Source organism: Lutra lutra, chromosome 1 (genome assembly GCF_902655055.1).
Source record: "Lutra lutra chromosome 1, mLutLut1.2, whole genome shotgun sequence".
NCBI lineage: Eukaryota > Metazoa > Chordata > Mammalia > Carnivora > Mustelidae > Lutra > Lutra lutra.
The window spans coordinates 146,661,048-146,680,902 of NC_062278.1; the positions used below are offsets into that span (position 1 = coordinate 146,661,048).

Sequence of the window (19,855 nt, forward strand, 5' to 3'; positions counted from 1 at the left end):
TTCCTTTAAGTGAGCTGATTTAGATTTTAAAAAAATAAATAGTAGTGGTTTAAGTGATAGAAATGGTTTTTCAATGACTGAAACAGTTAAATAAGATCACATTTACTCCTCACAATGATTTTACAAATTAGAAACAAAAGTCTAGAGAAACGTCAGAATTTGTGATGCTAATAGGTTGTAATGTAGGATTCAGGTAGAGGTACTTAGGTCGCTGACTGAAGCTCTCTGTGATGCCTTTTACATCTAGGAAGATTTAGTTTGATTACCTCAGTTTGAGGGCCTGGCTTATGTTTTTATACTGCACCTCATATCCTCAAAAAGATTTATTTTCTAAACGAAATCCTCCACCTCCAGAAAAAGAAAAGGGGCACCAGAATGAATCTGGTATGTTTCAAAACACATGTATAAAACACACAAGAAAACAGACCTGCTTTCCTGCCTCGCTGAGGGAAACATTAATTCTTCACCTTGGCATCTCAACCTACAGCTGTAATAAGGACCGTGATGCCCAAATAGGCCCTTAAACGGAAGACCTGCTGAGCAGAGACCCACTTTCCCAGCCCTGCTCAACTGCGACTGCTTTTTCTGCCAACTGACCAGGCTGAAGCAGCAGCAGGGGAGGAGGGACTGCAGGTAGGTGGGGAGGGGATCATTTTGAAAGCTCGAAATCCCTCCCAGGGAAGAAGCAGCTGCTCCTTGTTTTTCTAACATCTGTCCCATCTGTCTCGGCTGCACCTCACTCTTCAGAGGCTCAAACTAGCTAAACGTGGGTATGACAAGAAGGCATTTCTGAAGGCTGGTTGGTGAGTGGAAACGAGCACCACTGCCGCCAGAAAGTTTTTAACAAGAGGGCAGTTGGGGCTTTTCAGGAGCATAGCTATCGCCTTCCTTCATTTTTCTCAAAAAACAGCTTTAATTGACAGAGTCGGGATTTTTAACATCACTCAAATCAGGCTGTACGCCCTAAGGATATTTTCTAGCGCCCATTTTTAAATTTCCCCTCCAGGGGAACCACAGGCTGCTGATGCGTGGGGCAAATAATGATACTGCACAAACTATACCACTTCTATAGTAGAACAAGCTGTCTATATCTCGCACGTGTGGAGTTCATCCCATTTAACAGCGTGTTGCTGTTATCTGACTCCCCTGCCAACACGATACTCCTCGAGAATAGGAACCTTATTTTTATTCATTTATCTGTCCCTCGTATTCCGAACCCGTGGCTGGAACCCGACAGGCATAAAATAGACATTTATGAATGGATGAACGTTAACGAAGAAAAAAAATAAAGGAACAGGATGATTCATTCCGTTCTCCGAAGGCGGACGTGGAGGGAGGTGCTTGGCGGTGAACCTAGTCGCCACGGGAGGCGCACTCCCAAAGGCCCACAGCTTCTGCTCTGGTCTCCGCTTACCCCAGTCTTCAACCCGGTGCTCACGCTCCTTCCCAAGCCAGGCTGCCCGCGTCGGAGGCAGTCCCGCCTCCAAGTCACGCGAAGCCACGCCCCCCTTCCCGGTCATTCCCTCGGAGCTGTCTGTTCCACATCAATTACAGGCTTCGGGGCGGGGCCAGGAGGGCGCAGGCGCAATGGGCGGCGGAAGTAGTGACTAGGGAAATAAGAAGGAAGGAAAGCGGACTGCCGGGCTCTGTGGAGGGCACGGCGCTCCTCCTCCACAGCCTCCTCCTCTTCCTCCCGCGGGAAGCTCCCGGCGGCCGCACGTGCCGCCCAGCCCAGGCTCCTCCCCTCCTCTGCCCCCGCCCGGGAGCGGCCAGGCGCTGCTTTCTCTCCGCCCGCCGAGATGGCGCTCGACCCCGCAGGTACGGGGGCGGGACGCGGGGGTTGCTGAGGAGTTACGCCGGGGTCCGTAACCGCGGCTCTGCGGTTGGGGGCTGGCCTGGAAAAGGGGCTGAGCGGTGAGGTGCACCGCTTCCGCAGACGTCAGCTCACGCCCCGCCGGCCTGCCGCCTTAGGGTTTCTGGCGGCCGCAACTTTTTCCCAGCAGTCTTCGGTCTTCTTCCCGCTTCTTGGGGTTAGGGTTAGGTGAAAGGCGTTGGGTTTGCTGTGTAAACTCGCGTCCATTCGTGGCTTACATTTCCTTCTTAACGCGACTGGTCTCTTCGTCTTTTCCGCCCTTCTGGGGCACTGATTCCTTCAAATAATCTGTAATCTAACCTAAAAGCGAAAATCCAAAAGAGCCATCACGGTGGCAAGATTCAGTTTCTTGAGAAAGGATCTCCAGGGTTTTGATAAACATTATTTTAACTTTAGCGTTAACACCCCACTTCCATTTGCAGCAGTGGTTTCAGGTTCCTCGCATTACCGTCCTTAAAGCAGCTCACCTGCGCCTGTGTCCTTGCTTTAAGCTATTTATGTTGCGGGAAGCTCACCTGAGTCATCTTTAAAGGGTATTCATGTAAATATAGGGAACTTCATTTTGAAGGGAATAGTAACTGGTCTAGTCCACTCCCTTCATTTTATGAATATGAATTTTATGAATATGAAAACTTGAGGCATTGGAAGGAGTAGTAATAGCTTCAAACTTCTGGAGATTCGGAAATGGAAGTCATTTTGGTGACTCTCAAGGAGAGCGGAAAGTGTGTGTAGCCAACAAATAATACTACTTATTGAACGCATTATTATCAAGCTAAGTATTCACAGTTGTCCAACAATAGTGTGCAGTATGGTAGATAGTATTATCTCCCTTTTATGGATGAAGAAACAGGTGGAGAGAGGATCAGGGACTACTATGAAGCATAAAAGAATTTCTGGAACACCTAATGATCATACCAGTCCTGGGCCAGGTGGTTGAATTAGACTTTATGAGGCAGTTAACAATTGATTTGGGCTTTCAAGGGAAAGTTCCAGTGGTTGGAGTTGAAGAGGTGGCAGAATGAGGAAATGTACAGGCGGTAAAGTGTAATGTTTGGTTGCAGGGCAGAAATAAGGGGTGCCTAAGGAAAATTAGGTTAGGAAGTAGATTAAGGCCTGTTATAATAGCTGCAACCCCAGCATAGAGCCCATTGTGGGGCTTGAACTCACAACTCTTGAATTGATAGCTGAACTGAGATTAAGAATCCGAAGCTCAAGCGTCTGAGCCACCCAGGTGTGCCTTAGTTCAAGTATTTCTTAGCTGAAAGTGGTATTCAAAGCAGTCTCCTACAAATGAGGAAACGGAGGCCGAGAGGTCAAATGCTTTCAAACATCTATATTCTTGAATTTAGATCCAGTAGGAAATTAAGGAAAAAGAAATCCTACACGCCATCTCCACCTTTTTTTTTTTTTTTTTTTTTTTTTTTTTTAAAGATTTTATTTATTTGACAGCACAAGCCAGGGGGATCAGCAGAGGGAGAGGCAGGTTCTGGGAGCCAGACGTGGGGCTCCATCCAGGACCCTGGAATCATGACCCGACCCAAAGGCAGCCACTCAACCAACTCAGCCACCCAGGCGCCCCATCCACTTTTTCACTGTCCAGTTACTCTTAACCCACTCAAATCTTGTGGTATGCCCAAGGCTATGCAGCTAATTGCTGGTAGAGTCCAGTCTGGAATAGAATTCTGTAATACATTTGCATGGTTACAGACCATGCCTCTGTTGGAGTATTTCTTGATTAAACAAATATGTGCCCGTTACATGTCACAGGCATACAATGGTAGAAGAAAGACCACCCACCTCTATGCCCCCATATACATTCTGCCAGATTATGATAAATATTATGAAGAAAATAAGCAGTGTCATGTGGTAGGTGGTAAAGAGCGGACTACCTCAGAGTGGTATGTGAACAGATCTATGAGGAAGTATTTGAATTGGAATCTGAAGGACAAGATGAAGTAGTTATGTGAAGAGGTAGGGAAAATGTATGCCAGGCAGTCAGAAGTAGCAAATGCTTAAATATTTGCCATGAATGAGGGCCAGAGTGGTGGAGCTCCATAAGGGAAGATGTTGGGAAAGTAGGCAGGAGCTAGATGCTGCAAGGCCTTGAAGGCTCTGATAAGAAAGCACTGGGGGGGCTTCTAAAGAGGGCATTGGCATATTATAATGTCTTTACTACCCTGACTGTAGTGGTATCATGCACTATGGAGGGGTCCTGAATGCAAGCAGGGAAACAGGTTAAGAGGTGGCGGCAGTAGTCCAGACCAGATATGTTAGTATCTTAGACTGGAATGGTATTAGAAAAGCTGGAAAAGAATATAAAGCTTATTAGGTTGATGTTTTGGAGGAACAATTGAGAAGACCTGCTGTTGCATTGAATAAAGATGGTGAGGGAAAGGGAGGCGTGAAGGATAATTAATGGGTTTTTAATTGACTGGGTGGCTGGTGATGGCCAAATCTAACTAACAGTATGATCATTGGAAACTTGATTAAAAGCAGGGATGGAAGCAAGATTGAATGGGAAGAAAGAAAGTGGAGTCACAAGTTAGAAGTTTTAAATTTTTCTTCTCTGTTTAAATTCCAGAATAAAAATATAGTAAAGCTGGGCTCGCTTTGGCAGCACATATACTAAAATTGGAATGCTACGGAGAAGATTAGCATGGCCCCTGTGCAAGGATGACACCCAAAAATATATTAAAGCCAGTTTTGTGTTTTTTAACTTCATTTTTGTTTGGTTCTTGAGTTGAAGCATAGGTTCACATTTTGATATTTCTCTTGCTTTTTATACAGTGGCTTGTGCCCATGCTGGTAGTTGTATCAGATGGGTTTACATAGCAAAATCTGTTTTCCCACTGATTTATGTTAGATTTTTTAAAATATTTTTTATTAAGTTTTTAATTTTAATTCCACTATTGTTGACAGTGTTATTAGTTCCAGGTGTACACTGTAGTGATTCCACAATTCTATGCGTTACTCAGTGCTCATCAGGGTAAATGTACTCTTTAATCCCTATCACCTATTTCATCCATTCCTCCACCTACCTCCCCTGTGGAAACAATCTGTTCTCTATAGTTAAGAGTCTGTTTCTTCATGTCTGTTTCTTTTTCTTTTTTTTTTTTTTTTTGGTGTTTGTTTTTCTTAAATTACATATGAATGAAATCATACGGTATTTGGCTTCCTCTGACTTATTTTGCTTACCATTACACTCTCTAGCTCCATCCATGTCATCCTAAATAGCAAGATTTCATTCTTTTTTATGGCTGAATAATATTCCATTGTGTATGTATATATCACATCTTTATCCATTCATCTATTGATGGACACTTGGGTTGCTTCCATAATTTGGCTATTGTAAATAATGCTGCTATAAATATAGGGGCACATGTATCCCTTTGAATTAGTGTTTTTGAATTTTGGGGGTAAATACCTAGTAGTGTGATTGGTGGATTGGAGGGTAGTTCTATTTTTAGGTTTTGGAGGAATCTCTGTACTGTTTTCCACAGGGGCTGTACCAGTTTGCATTCCCACCAACAGTGTAGGAGGGTTCCTTTTTCTCCACATCCTCTCCAACACTTGTTTCATGTGTTTTTGATGTTAGCCATTTTGACAAGTATGAGGTGATGTCTCATTGTAGTTTTGATTTGCATTTCTCTGATCAGTGATGTTGAGCATCTTTTCACATGTCTGTTAGCCATCTGGATGTCTTCTTTGAAAAAATGTCTGTTCGTGTCTTCTGCCCATTTTTTAATTGGATTATTTGGTTTTTTGGTGTTGAATTGTAGGAGTTCATTATATACTTTGGATACTAACCCTTTATCAGATATATTATTTGCAAATTTCTTCTCCCATTCAGTAGGTTACCTTCATTGATTTATGTTAGATTTTTAAACATCTTTATACAAGTTTGATCTTCATTTGGCACAGCTTTTAACTAACTTTGTAGGTTCCATTTTTTCTCAAGCAGCTCTGAACCCAGCATTGAAATGCAGATTACATACTTACTCTTCTATGTAGTTTTATTGACATTATTCTCCTTTTCATTAATGTAGGGGTAATAAGGGCACTCTTTGTACATTTTTCAGCTGTAATTATGTTCATTATTTTCTATTACTATTTGAATGCAGAGAGAAAAAGCTGGAGGGAGTTCACAACACCCAAGAAAAGTGGCTGCAGAAAGAGATTAATATTTGTAAAAAATACTCGTATGTGGTTTGCTCCGGGATATTCAGATTTAATTTACTAAGCCTCTGATGTTTTAAAATAGTCCAGACAGTTCTAATATGCAAACAGAGTAGAAAAGGAACCACTGTTCCAAACTCTTCCACTTTTATTGACTTATTCTTTAGCTTTGTTTTCTTATCAGTCTAATCCCCCTATTTCCAGAGAAAATTATCCCTACATTTTTAGCCATGAATGGGACCTTTGATGGCATAGTAATGGTTCAGAAAAACACAGTATAGCTAATTCTTGCATAATAGACTTAAGCGTAGTCTATTCCATATTTTCCAGTTTAGTATCCCTTCTACAAGTATATTTTGAAAATCTAGTCAGACTTAAGTGATTGAAAATTTAAATGATTATATATTTTGAATGCATAACACATGATCCCCTATAGGAACAATTTTAAAAGTGGTGCTTGTTAAAATAGAATTTTCAAAAAGGTAAAATTACTACTCATGCAAATACAAAATGAATGTGTGTTGAAGATTTTCTTCAATTCATTAGTGTGGGAACTAGTAAAACAGTCCAAAAAGCATTTGACAAGCTAGATGCATAGACCGTTTCACAGATTGCTTGCTTAGATTAAAAAAAAAAAAATGTTTAGTTTACAACAGGACCATACACTGTAATCTTTGGGGTTATCTTTTCCACTGGTCAGAAATTATTTCTGTCTTTATTCTACAAAGTTCTAGACATTAACCTCCTCCTGTACCAAGTTGTAAAAGGGCCTGGTAATGGAAAGTCAAGCCCAGGACTGTACTGAAAGAACACTTAGTTATTCCTTTGCTATTTCCAGATCCCAGAGAATTTTCCAACATGATTATATTCCCAGATGACAACCTACAGAAACCTGGGCCTGATAATTTTGATTACTTTCTCTAATAACCAGAAGAGATTCCTTTCTCCTCCCCACCCCCTTGTACCATTTCCTCTTTTAGCAGGGTAGTTCCCCTTCCTTCATCCATTAGGGTGGATTTGTTCTCTACTTTCGCATAGTGGGGCAACAGCAGCAGAGAGAAGTGTTCTTAACCAGGTGTGTGTGTCGCTGTTATGGTGTTTTCCAGAAATCTAATTAGGGGAGGAATATGGGATAGCGTGAGCTCAGAGGATGGAAAGTGGAGTCAGGAATTTCATGACATCCCATGCATAGATGTTGAAGATGTATCTTGGGGGGGGTGTCATGGCAGTTCTTGGAATATTTGAATTATAGGGGTTCTGTTAGTGGTTCTTGTGGGTATATAGGTAGATTAGCTTTAGGGGTACCAGCACTTATCAAATTCACTGGAAATTAAGTTAGACATCTAAACAGATTAGAAGAATCTTCTCAGAGCACTGTGTGACTAATATATAAAATGTTATGTAGCTGATCAGAAAAATTATGATTTTATTATTGCTTCAGTAGCTCTGTAATGTTCTCTTAGACATCGATTACATTGGTGGTTCAGGCTTAAAAATCTGTTGAGCTTGTAATTTTTTTTTTTTTAAAGATTTTATTTATTTGAGAGAGAATGAGTGAGAGCACGAGAGAGGAGAAGGTCAGAGGGAGAAGCAGACTCCCCAAGGAGCTGGGAGCCCGATGCGGGACTCGATCCTGGAAGTCCGGGATCATGACCTGAGCTGAAGGCAGTCGCTCAACCCACTGAGCCACCCAGGCTCCCGAGCTTGTAATTTTTATATATTTCTAAACTCGAAGTAAGTGTATTTGTTATAGGAGTTGTGAATCACAAATCATGAAATGTTTTGTCAACCAGCTTAGGGAATTTGAATTTTATCCTGAGAATGATGGCAAGATGCTGCAGATTTTTAGGCAAATAGAACTTTCCTTCATTTTCTGTTTATCTGGCTTTTCATCAGATCCAGGTTATTTGTTCTCAGCAAAATACTGCCTCAGTGGTGATGTCTTTCTCATGGTATCATATCTGGAAGTACATTGATGTCTGTCTCTCATAGGTGATATTAATTTTAATCACCCAGTCAAGGGCTTTGTCCCATTTGTTTTTTCCTCTCACCATTTATCCGTAATCTGTGGGGATACCATTTAAGACTAGGCAAATACCGATTCCTCATCAAAAAATTCCCTTTGATGTGGTATCCATTGATGATTTTTGCCTGATTCAGTCTTCCCTACAATGGTTGCAGAGTGACGATTTTCTATCTCCAGCATTCTCTCCACATTTATTGGATGGTTGTTGGCGTTTTGATAAAAGCCAGAGGTCATTTTGTTGTTTATTTATAGATTTATCATAGATACACATTCATGAATTCCTTTTTTTCCAGTTATAACTTGTTGCCGTATGTAATTATTTTGGTGCTCACATTTTCCCAGATTTAGCCAGTGAGAGCATTCCTTCAAACTAGCTTCCGGATCCTTGTGATATGCTCCCATCCTTTTTTGGAGCATTTCCTTTTTTTCTCACAAGGTATTTCTGGCCCATCCATAGATTTAGTCCTAGCTCTTACAAACCCTGGTTCCTTTCTTTGGGCATGACATTAGAGACCAAGGTCTGGGGACCATTGGATGTTTTACATGCAAGTGATTGATGAATGGTATGCTCTTAGGAAAAAACCTGTGAGGGACTGAGGGGAACAGGAAAGGGAAGGGGAAGAAGCTGAGCAAGGATGTGGTTTCAGGGAAGGCCTGTCTCTACCTGATCAGCTCTGGTGCACCGCAGCATGCAGGGCTTGTCCCACTTTGGAGGCAAGGGCTCTGGGCTTTTGTGACCTCTGTCAGTCTTTGCCCACTGCAGGAGATGGGAGGGGGGCAGCAGGCAGGAGAGCTGGAATATGCTGCCATGCCCCGGGCAGTCCTGAAAAGGTTGCAGGTGTGAGTGCCCCTGCATTAGCTTTCTCCTAAAAATCTTGTATCCGGAGCTCTTAGGAACCTTTGTTCAGTTAGTGAAAGTTGGGATAGTGGTAGGTCAGGTAGGAAGGGCTATGTGCTCAAACATATAAATACGCACAGGCGTCTGTACCGGCTCCAGGTGTGGATATCATGGGGTTGTGGTAATGACATTAGCTTCAGATAGACCTAACATCTGCCAGACTGTGCTTCGTTTTTTTCCCTCTTGGCCATTTGACATACTGTTCTTTCTTCTCAGAATTTTCCCTCTTCCCCATCCCCAAGTCTGTCTAATTCTTGTTCATTTTTCACACTTCACTTTAGAATTATTTGCATAGGAAGCTTTCCCTGATTGTTACCACCCCGCAATCTTTCAAAAAACAATTTTAAAATTACTTGAGATTTTTAAAAACTACCAAAATGTCAAGTAACCTGGATATAGTTTTTCATTCTAGACCTAGAGTTTTTTCCTTGAGAAATAAAGTGGAACTTATAGATGTGAATGTCTCTGTGTCCAGTGATTTGAGAGATGAAGAAAAGCATCAAGTGGAGAATGAGAATATGTATGTAACTGTGTAGTAAACAGTAAATATTTTTTATACGATTTCTCCTCTTTAAGTTTATCAGAGACTAGAATGATTAGAGAAGATAAACCAGTTCATTACGTCTAGACAGTAAGAGATTGCCCACCAGGGGTGGGGGGGAGCACTGTCGTTTTATGGAAATAGCACCCAATTGAATTGGGAAATTTGTAATGATCTCTTCTTGTTTTAGACTTTGCCATTAATCTTAGGCCCAATTCTAAATGGCATAATCTCAGGTTTGAGGATGAGGGGCAGGGAGAGTAAGGTTTATCAGATAACTGTGAACGCTGCTTTTTTTCTTTTTTTTTTTTTTTAATTTAAGATTTTGCTTACTTATTTGACAGAGAGCACAAGCCCATAGAGCAGCAGGGAGAAGCAGGCCCCCTGCAGAGCAGGAAGCCCAACTTGGGGCCCTGTCCCAGGAGCCTGGGATCTTGACCTGAGGCAAAGGCAGCCGCTCAACAGGTGCCCCTGAAAGCTGCTTTAAGCCTTAAACATCTATGATTTTTTTTTTAAAGATTTTATTTATTTATTTATTTATTTATTTATTTTTAAGATTTTATTTATTTATTTGACAGAGAGAGATCACAAGTAGGCGGAGAGGCAGGCAGAGAGAGAGAGGGAAGCAGGCTTCTTGCTGAGCAGAGAGCCCGATGTGGGACTCGATCCCAGGACCCTGAGATCATGACCTGAGCCGAAGGCAGCGGCTTAACCCACTGAGCCACCCAGGCGCCCCTAGATTTTATTTATTTATTTGACAGACAGCGATCACAAGTAGGCAGAGAAGCAGGCAGAGAGGAAGAAGCAGGCTCCCTGCTGAGCAGAGAGCCCGATGTGGGGCTCGATCCCAGGACCCTGGGATCATGACCCGAGCCGAAGGCAGAGGCTTTAACCCACTGAGCCACCCAGGTGCTCCAACATCTATGATTTTTAAATACTTGCAGTTGGTCTCAAAGGATTCTTGACTCAGCACAGATGGTTCACCATAGGAAAAAGAACGTCAAGTTTATGTTCCATTGACTAGAGGACTCTCCTTATTTTTGTATAAGGGTGTTGATAGCATACGTGTAGAAGTCCCTAAGTTTATAAAGATGTCAAAAAATGCCACCTTTTACTTGTTGTAAGTGGATCAAACAAAACTGCCCAAATAAGAACACCGATGCCAAATTCGCTTTCTCCCCCACCAGCCCTGATTATATTGTAACATTTTTGAGTTAAGAGATTGAGGGGAAAATTTTTTTAAAAACATGGTATTTAATATCCTGCATTGTGTTTGCTGAGGAACTGTTACTGGGAGTTTTTTGTTCCTTGTTTTTGTTTTATTTTTTTACAGATCAAAGGAGTGTTAAGTATAATGAATTAAAATACTGAGTTTCAAATGTTTATGTGGTGGAATAAGGAACTAGCCTGCTATTCTTCTCATTGTGTAGACACCCTAGCATGGTGACTGATGCATAGTAGGTGCCTAATATTTGTTAATAGAATGAATGTCCATATTTATCACATGTTGAAACACTCTTAGTCATGGGTCACTTATTAAACAGTTTGAATGTATATTTGCCATGTGCCAACAGTTAAAGGGAATTAGGAGATGACTGAGACATGGTCTCGGACCTCATTAAACTTATATTTCATGCTGTGTTTCTTGATATAGCCACATATTAGAATTATTTGAGGAGCTTTTAAAAATACAAATGCTTGGGGCGCCTGGGTGGCTCAGTGGGTTAAGCCTCTGCCTTCGGCTCAGGTCATGATCTCAGGGTCCTGGGATCGAGTCTGCCCAGCAGGGAGCCTGCTTCCCTCTCTCTCTTTGCCTGGCTCTCTGCCTACTTGTGATCTTTCTCTGTCAAATAAATAAATCTTTAAAATAAAATAAAAATACAAATGCTTGGGTTTATCCCAGCATTTCTGATTTAACTGGTTTGGGTGGTGCCCAGGCATCAGAATTTTACAAAGCCTTCTCAAGTACTTATTAGAAGATGTAGCCAGAATTGAGAACTTCTGGTACCAAAATCTGTCTTAGTGTCTTTGGCCTGCCATAATAGCGTACCATAGACTGAGTGGCTTAAACAACAGATATTTATTTTCCCACAGTTCTGGAGGCTGGAGAGTCCAAGCTCAAGGTGCTGGCCAATTTGGTTGCTAGAATCTTTTTATAAGACCACCTGTCAGAGTAGGGCCCTACCCATATGATCTCCTTTAACACTAATTGCCTCTCCAGATAAAAGTCATATTAAGGTTTAGAGCTTCAGGATGAAGTGGAGTGGGGGAGGGGGACAAAGATTCAGTCCATGGCAACCACTGCTCTATCAGGAAAAGAAGATTGCACAGATGGTGTGATGTGATGTATGAATCCAGATGCAGTTAGAGCCATAGCATTGTTGTGCCCCAAATCCTGGGCTTAAAGGAGGAGAAGGCACTTTCAGGTGCTGAGGTCAGAGAACTTTGGGATGGAACAGGTGTTTGATTTTAAGGTGGTAGACTTTGTTAAGAAAATAAGAGGTAGAAAATGGAAAATACGGACAGAAGATTGAGCTGGAGTTTGACTCTACAGTTACTTGCTGGGTAATGTTGCAAGATTGCTTTGGGTTTTCTGAGCTCCTGCTACTTTGTAATACCTTGTGTGTGATGTTTGTAAAACAATTCCTTCTACCACTTCCTTCCTTCCTTCTTTAAATATTTATTGTGCTGCTTCTGTGTACCATATAAATGTAAGCTGATTTTTTTTTCTTTCTTTCTTTCTTTTTTTTTTTTTTTAAGGTAAGGAGTATAACATAACCACCAGGATGGCAGAATGCAGATTTAAGTTGTTGAAATTTTTAAGTTGAAATCATGATGCCAGTGGGACTTGGAAATTGCCAACAGACACTTGAAAATGTGGGCAGAGTAAATTTTGGAGCTGGAAATAATCACTGAGAACATGGCATAATCAGCATCTTTAAAGGTAGAACCTTGTGGGGTTGCTGCAGAAGGACTAGGAGCAGATCTTGGAATTGTTTATGCTTTTCCTAGTATTACGTTTTTTCAGAATATTTTTGAGACTCCTTTAGGATTTGCCTTCAGCCTGTATAGTCCACTCATCTCAATATCCTCATTCTTGGCAAGTTTCTTGTATAGGAAGTGAACTTGAATTTCAGCCAATGTTATAGGGGCAGTCTGGTGAAGGTGATAGGTGATCATCCTGGGAAATGGATATGTTCCTCCCCAAGAAAAGTTTTATTATGGAACTGGTTTTCATGTTAACACACACGGACTCTGAAGGCCATGCCAAGAAAGCCATGAGTGGTGTGAGCAAAGTTTGATTCTTTGAAATAAGTGAATAACCTCTCAGTGTAAAAATAATTCCCCACTCCATTACAAAGTGGCACATGTTTTCTGAAGAAATGTTATGAAATATTGTAAGATGAAGGAGAACTGGTGGAATAGAGTGGCCGAAGGCACTGAGGAACATTCATAGATGTGAATATAGTCTACCATGTTCCAGATGTACCATCAGAGAAAAATCAGGTGTGTATTGCTGAGAAGGCATAGGCATACTGTCCCTTATTTCTTTCTCAAATACCTGTTTATGTCTCTCCTAACACTGCTGATTTTCTTATGTATCAATGGGAAATTGTGCTTGTAGGAAAAGATAGTCTCAAAGTTTTACCAAGTAAAGTAAATGTGAAACCTTTTCATTTAAGAAATTATGGCCACGATGGAGATTGCAGCACATTTCTAAAATTGGCATGTCTTCTTGTATAAGTTGATTTCCTGCTTTGGTATACCTTTAGATTTGTCGTCCCTTTGTGGCCTCATCTTGGTTAAAGTAATGTGGGTGGAAGAGGAAGTTTTCACACCTCGCAATCTACAGAATCTGAGGTCCAAGAAATAGGTGCTTTTGGGAAATGGGCACATCTAGTGTGAACTGGGTGGTTATTAACAGTGAAAGCTGATAGTACAAAATAGTTCATATGAAGACTACTCTTGTGAGCTATAGGGTATCTGACCCAGAAGCTAAGCAGAAGTAGACACATCTACCTCACCGACTTGCTTTCCCTATCTTTTTTCAAGTTTGAGCTTATAAAAAATTAGGTTATTACCAGTTGACCTAATATGTGATGTTTACTTTGTTTGAAGATATTTTTTCAGCCAACTGACAAATGGCTTGTGGTAGGTTTTTTTTTCTTCTTTTAAATAATTTTCAACATGCTAGAAATCAGAATCAGAATTCATTTAATGCTCTGATAAAGAAAAACTGAAGGGTGAGGTGTTTGTTTTGGTTTTTGAGTGTGTGTGTATGTGTGTGTGTGTGTTTTAATTTTGCCTGTGCTTCTGATGCTTCTGAAACAGTCTTGACTATCTGAGGGTTATTTCACACTTTGCATAACTTCCGAAGCTTATATAACCTTATTTGCTGAAATCCCTTTAAAGAGGCCACCACCGGTGTGTGTGTGGTGTGTCATGGAAGAAGATTCGAGGCCTGGGTTACATGATCTTGGCATTGCTGCTTTAGCAGAGACTTGATTTATTTAACCCTGTGGGTCTCCACTTCTTTATCCACAAAATGGAATCAAAGTACCTTCACCGGGGTGGGCTGTTACAGACTGTGGACGTTCATTGCCTCATCTTGAAGGCCTTATAGCCAGAGGCAGGCTGGAATTTGGGGGTGGCGGGGGAGAATATCTCCTACTACTGATTTTCTTTTCTGGTTTTGTTCGTTCAAGTAGGGCTTGAAGGAACGAATGTGAAAGGAGCACTGATCTTCACTGTCTTAATTTTCCCAGCTTAAGTATCTCTATCACCCACCCACCCCTTCCTCATATTATCATAGCAAGAAAGTACGAGCAAGCTGGCAGAACCCGAGAATCTGATCAAGATCATCCCTATTTTTGTGCTGTTGAAAACTGGAAGCTGCCTAGCTTCCTGGTGTGAAGCACTTATTGGAAATGTAGCAATTGAGAATACTGGTCTTTCTATGTTTTTCCTGATACCATCTGCCTGGAGCCCTTCATTTCTAGGCTCTTGGTAGCTGGTAGAGAGACCTAAAGATAGAAACTGTGGCTAATGAGGATACCATTGCAAACTTACTGCAAGCATTTTTCTTGTTTTTCTTCCAGAGTAAAAAGTAGCCTGGAAATGTCTTCAGGAGTGAATAAATTTAACCAGGAAGTTTTAAAAAAAAAAAAAAAAAAAGGTGGCATTTTCTAAACAAGAATCAAATTCGTTAAATTAGAACATTCTCACTATTGTAAAGGCATACCTTGCCCTTCCAATGTCACTTCTTTCCAATGAAAGATTCTGTAATACTCTGATTTGCTTCACTGTTATCTTTGTGGATTCATAGCAACTGCTGTTGTCAGTAGACTTACAATCTAATCTACTCCCGCCATACTGCAAGAACTTGTGAGCCTCCAAGCAAAATCTGAGCTAACAAATTCAGTCAGTGAAAAAGGTGAAAATTGACTTTCAGGTGATGATAGAATGTTGAGAAGTTAGAGCTTTGGAAATTTTCTTTGGTGGTGTTATCCTGATTCTTTATCTCAGTATAAATTCATATGACTATATAGTAGCAAACTCTCAAAATTTGATTTTTTTTTTTTTGCAGGTTCTTATACAAATGTATAACATATATGCATCACATTGACTTTGAGAGAATCATTCTGAATTTTATGAATAAAAAGGATAATTTTATAATTGCTGAAGATAGCTTTGTAATATGTATAAAATTATAATTAATAATATTCAGTGGTTAATATGCTATCAAATGAGAGCATCTTTAGCAGAATTTATTTATATATTTTTATTTCTGATTTAACACCAAGAATTTGGAAAATCTAAATATTCATGTGATTCTGTAATTGTTTTTGTTTGTTTGTTTTAGAAGACTGTTCAGAAGGAATTTTTGCAAGCCATTTAAAACATATGTTTAAATAGGAATTATAACCTAGAATTCATAAATAGGTAAATTTCTGTTATAATTTCCTAAGGAAAAATAGCTTAATATTACACAACTATGCCCATTTAAGGAACTGATTTAAAAAATTAGAGCTTTTATTATCTGAGACCACTGCAAAGTTTTTAGAACAAAAGATACTCATCAGGACACAATATTAATAAGTTGTATAGTTTAAAATTATATAAGTGAAAGGAAGAGGTAACATTTTGAAATTGATTTTATAAACTAGGTCAGTGGATTACAGTGTTTCCTCTACTCCTCATTAATTATCATGTTAATAACTGATGCCTCCTAAAGTGTGTGCTGCAGACCAGGAGGAAAGAAGTATGTGGAGATAGTCTCCTGTTTCATTATTTCCCTTCAAGTACACATCAGCTTTCCACTCCACAGGAAGTCTCACAGGCATCGGAAATTCACCATGTCCACAGCTGAAGTCCTCTCCCACCTGGTGTTTCTCATGCGTTCCCTGTGTCAGTGAGTGGTCACAGCATTTCCCTGGGAGCCAGAAAAACTGGCAGCCTTCTTTGAATCCTCTTTTCCTTAGTCCCTGCAGGCCCTGTGATCCTGTAGGGCCTCCCTCGAAGCTGCCTTTTTTTCTCCATCCATATTTCCAGTGCCTTCTATAAGCTCACTGTCCTTTTCCCCATCTGACAGCAGCTCTGGCAAAGCTAAGGAGAAAGAGGGGCATAAATAAATAGTTTAGGCCAGGTTTCAGTAAACCAGGGTCCAGGCAAAATTTAGTAAGGTCTGTAAGCTATGAATGGTTAGTTACATTTTCAAAGGGTGGTTTAAAAAAGCATACACATGACAGAGATAGTTTGTAGCCTACAAAACTTTATTCACAAGTCTGGTCCTTAACTAGAAATAGTTTGTTGAACCCTGGCATAGGCAGTGAAAATTGGGATACAACTATAGGTGTGGTAAAGAGGAAAAAAACCATGTGAATATCTTCATATCATTATTTGGAAAATTTGACGAAATGGATAGTTTCCTTGTGAAATATAAATTTGCTAAAACGTAACTAAAAAATAAAAAGCCCTTAGAAAACAGAATTGGTAGGTAAAACTCTGTGTCTGTCTCACTCACAGACTGTAAGACCTAGGCGCTAACAGCTGGTGTACCGGTCAAGAATTCCAGCAGAGACCATCGGTCATGTGACTGTGGTAGCTAGTTGGGCAAGTCTGAAATGTAGGGCCGGCCAAGCTATGGGGAAGAATGGCTATCAGCATTAGAACCCTTGGTTCTGAGCTGAAGCCGCAGTTTGTAGAAGGCATTCTTTAGGAAAATCTTAGTTCTGTTCTTCAAGCCTTTGAAGGCAGCTATGCTCCCCACTATACCACCAACACTGTTCTTCAGGCTTTTGAGACCCACCCAGGTTAGCTAGGAAAATCTAGTTTACTTAAAGTCAACTGATTATAGACTTTAATCACATCTGCCAAGTACCTTCCCAGCAAAACCCGGATTAGTGTTTGTTTAAATAACTGGAGAGGATAGCTTAGCCAAGTTGATTCCTAAAACTGATAGTCACAGGTAGTTTCTACCAAACTTTAAAGGAACTATTAATCTTTATTTTATACAGAGTGTTCAGAGAATACAAGGGGAGAGTTAGGTCGCTAGTTTATCATTTAAATAATGTAACTGTTACACCAAAGCAACTCAGAGGAAAATCATAGGCCAATCTCAACAGGAAGATCACTATAAAAATTCTAAATGGAATTTGAGCATCCAAGACCGAGGTGCTGTTAGTTTATACTTAAACCATTTTTCTAAAGGACCTAGCCAGTAAGCATTTAAGAAGAAAGAGCAGAGCTGTCCCTGTGATTGTCCACATAGAAATTAGAAGACTATGGCCAATTTACTAGAATTAATGAGAAGTAAGATTGTGTTGGCTATAAGGACAATAAAAAATTTAAGTGAAACTAGCAACAAATAATTACATGTTACTTAACTCTTACTAGTAGAAATAAATCTAGTAAAAGATGAATAATATCTTTAAGGAGAAAATTACAGAACTTATCTACTTAATTATTTAAAAGTTACATGTTAAAATCACCCACTATGAGTGCAGTTATTTATCCTGTTTTAAAGCTAATATAAATTGAGGTAAAATATGCAGTGAAATCTATAGGTTGTAAGTTGTGATACGTGTCTACAACTGACCGAATCAAGACCTCCCCCAGAGAGTATCCTCCTCAACTCCCATAGATAACCAGTGTTCTATTCTTTATCACCACAGTTTTTTTTTTTTATGTTCTTGAATCATGTAGTATTTACTCTTGGACCTGGCTTCTTGTTCTCAACAGGTTTTAAGTTCCACCCATATTGAGTGTATCAGCAGTTATTGTATTGCTGAGTAGTATTCAGCTGGGCATTTAGGTTGTTTCCAATTTTTGGCTAGTGTGAATGCTTCCATAAACAGACTTGTACAAGTCATTTTCTGGAAATGTGTTGTTATTGATGATAGGTGAATGAATACCTAGGAGTGGAAAGTAGGTTGGGTGTATATTTAACTATAACTTAACAATTAGTTTTCCAAAGAAGTTTCTCTTCACACTCTCACCAGCAATATATGAAAGTTCCAGTTGCTCCACGTTCTGACATTTGGTGTTGTCAGTATTTTTAATTTTAGTCATTCTTGTGGGTGTGAAATGGTATAATGGGGTTCATTTGCATTTTCTTAATGACTGATGATTTTGAACACCTGTTCATTTACATATTTACAATTTGTATATATTTTTGAGGAATCCATTCACCCCTTTTGTCCCTTTTTTATTGGGTTTTTTATTTGGTTGTTTGTATTTTTGTTATTGATCCATAGGAGTTGTTTATATATGCTAAATTCAAGTCCTTTGTCAAATAAGTCTATGTATCTACATATATAGATATAGAACTGTACCTATTTCTGTATTTATCTGTGTCTGTATCTGTCTATCTGTCTATCTACTGTGAACGCTTTCTCCTGGCTTGCCGTTTAATTTTCTTCATGGTGTTTTTCGATGAACAGGTTTTATATTTGATGAAATTTATCTTTTTCTCTTCTGTTTAGTGTCTTTGTGTCTTCTTAAAAAAAAAAAAAACTTTTTCTACTCTGAGGAATTGAAGTTTTGTTTGGTTTAATAGTTTTAGTTTTCATATTTAGGTTTATAATCTGGCAAATTAGTTTTTGTGGGTACTGTGAAGTAGATCAGAAGGTTTAGGCTGATTCCCCTCCACCTCCATTTTTATCCAGGTCTACCACCATTTGTTGAAAATGCTTTTATTGGGTGCCTCAGTGGCTCAGTCAGGTACACGTCTGCTTTCAGCTCAGAGTCCTGGGATCAAGTCCCTCATTGGGCTCCCTGCTCAGTGAGGAGTCTGCTTCTCCATCTCTCTATCCTTCCTCTTTGCTCACACTCTCAAATAAATAACTAAAAATTAGGAAAAAATGCTTTTGTTTCTTCATTCAGTAACCTTGGTGAAAATATGTCAAAATAAAGTGTATATAAGTGGGAACATTTCTGGACTCTGTTTTGTTACATGAATCTATTTGTTTATCCTAATTATACCAGTACTACACCACCTTGATTGCTGTAGCTTTGTAGTGAGACTTGGAATCACCTGAAATCAGGTATGTAAGTCATCCAGATTTGTTCTTCTGTTTTACTGTTTTGGTTATTCTAAGTCCTTTACTCTTAGATGTTTTTAAGCTTTTTAAAATTACAACTTTATTTTGAAATAGTGTAACACATAAAGCTGCAAAACATGGCAGTTTTCATGTTCCTTTTCTCCAGTTTTTCCTAATGATACTGTCTCTCATAACCTTAGTATAGGTCTTCAGTGAGTATGATACTGCCTTCAAAGGGGCAAAAATTGTTAATGGAGGGAGAAAATAATCTTGATCTTTCAATATATAAAGTACTGTTATACATGCAGCATACAAATAGACAATGTGTCTGTGGTATTAACATTTCATGGGGGGCATTAGGAAAAAAACCTATAAAGGCTCTACTAGAGTAAAAATGGAAAAAAATTGGGACACACAGCTCTAAATTATACATAAGGAAACCAGGAATTGGCATTGGTATGCTAATTCAGGTACATACCTTAGTTGAATTTTATCAAATTTTACCTGTGTGTGTGTTTATGGTATTTTTATTGCTGGTGAATAGTTAGGTAGCCATGATCACAGCATTCAGAAGTCTTCAATCAGCACAAAGGAATCCGCTGTTTGCTTTTAATCGTCCTACTGCTTCTTTAGCTCTGAACTACTGGGAACCAGTGATCCATTACTCCAGTTTTGTCACTTTAAGAATGTTATATAAATGGAATCATACAATATGTAGCCCTTTGAGATGGTCTTTTTTTTTTTTTCATTCAATTTAATGCGCTTGAGATCCATCTAAGTTCCTGCCATTGTTGGATGT

The 19,855-nt window shown here is 39.7% G+C and overlaps 1 protein-coding gene and 1 non-coding gene across 2 annotated transcripts in view; both read left to right on the plus strand.

Moving 5' to 3' along the window:
- Positions 1-1,596: 1,596 nt before the first annotated feature.
- CMC1 (C-X9-C motif containing 1) overlaps positions 1,597-19,855 on the plus strand; it is an 89,960-nt gene continuing 71,701 nt past the window's right edge. The window contains exon 1 of the mRNA XM_047738825.1: positions 1,597-1,818. Coding sequence (XP_047594781.1) covers positions 1,800-1,818 — 19 coding nt within the window. The 5' untranslated portion in view covers positions 1,597-1,799. The remainder of the gene's footprint in view (positions 1,819-19,855) is intronic.
- LOC125089735 (U6 spliceosomal RNA) lies at positions 4,475-4,578 on the plus strand. The gene has a single exon (XR_007124039.1). It is a non-coding gene; the product is annotated as a U6 spliceosomal RNA (small nuclear RNA).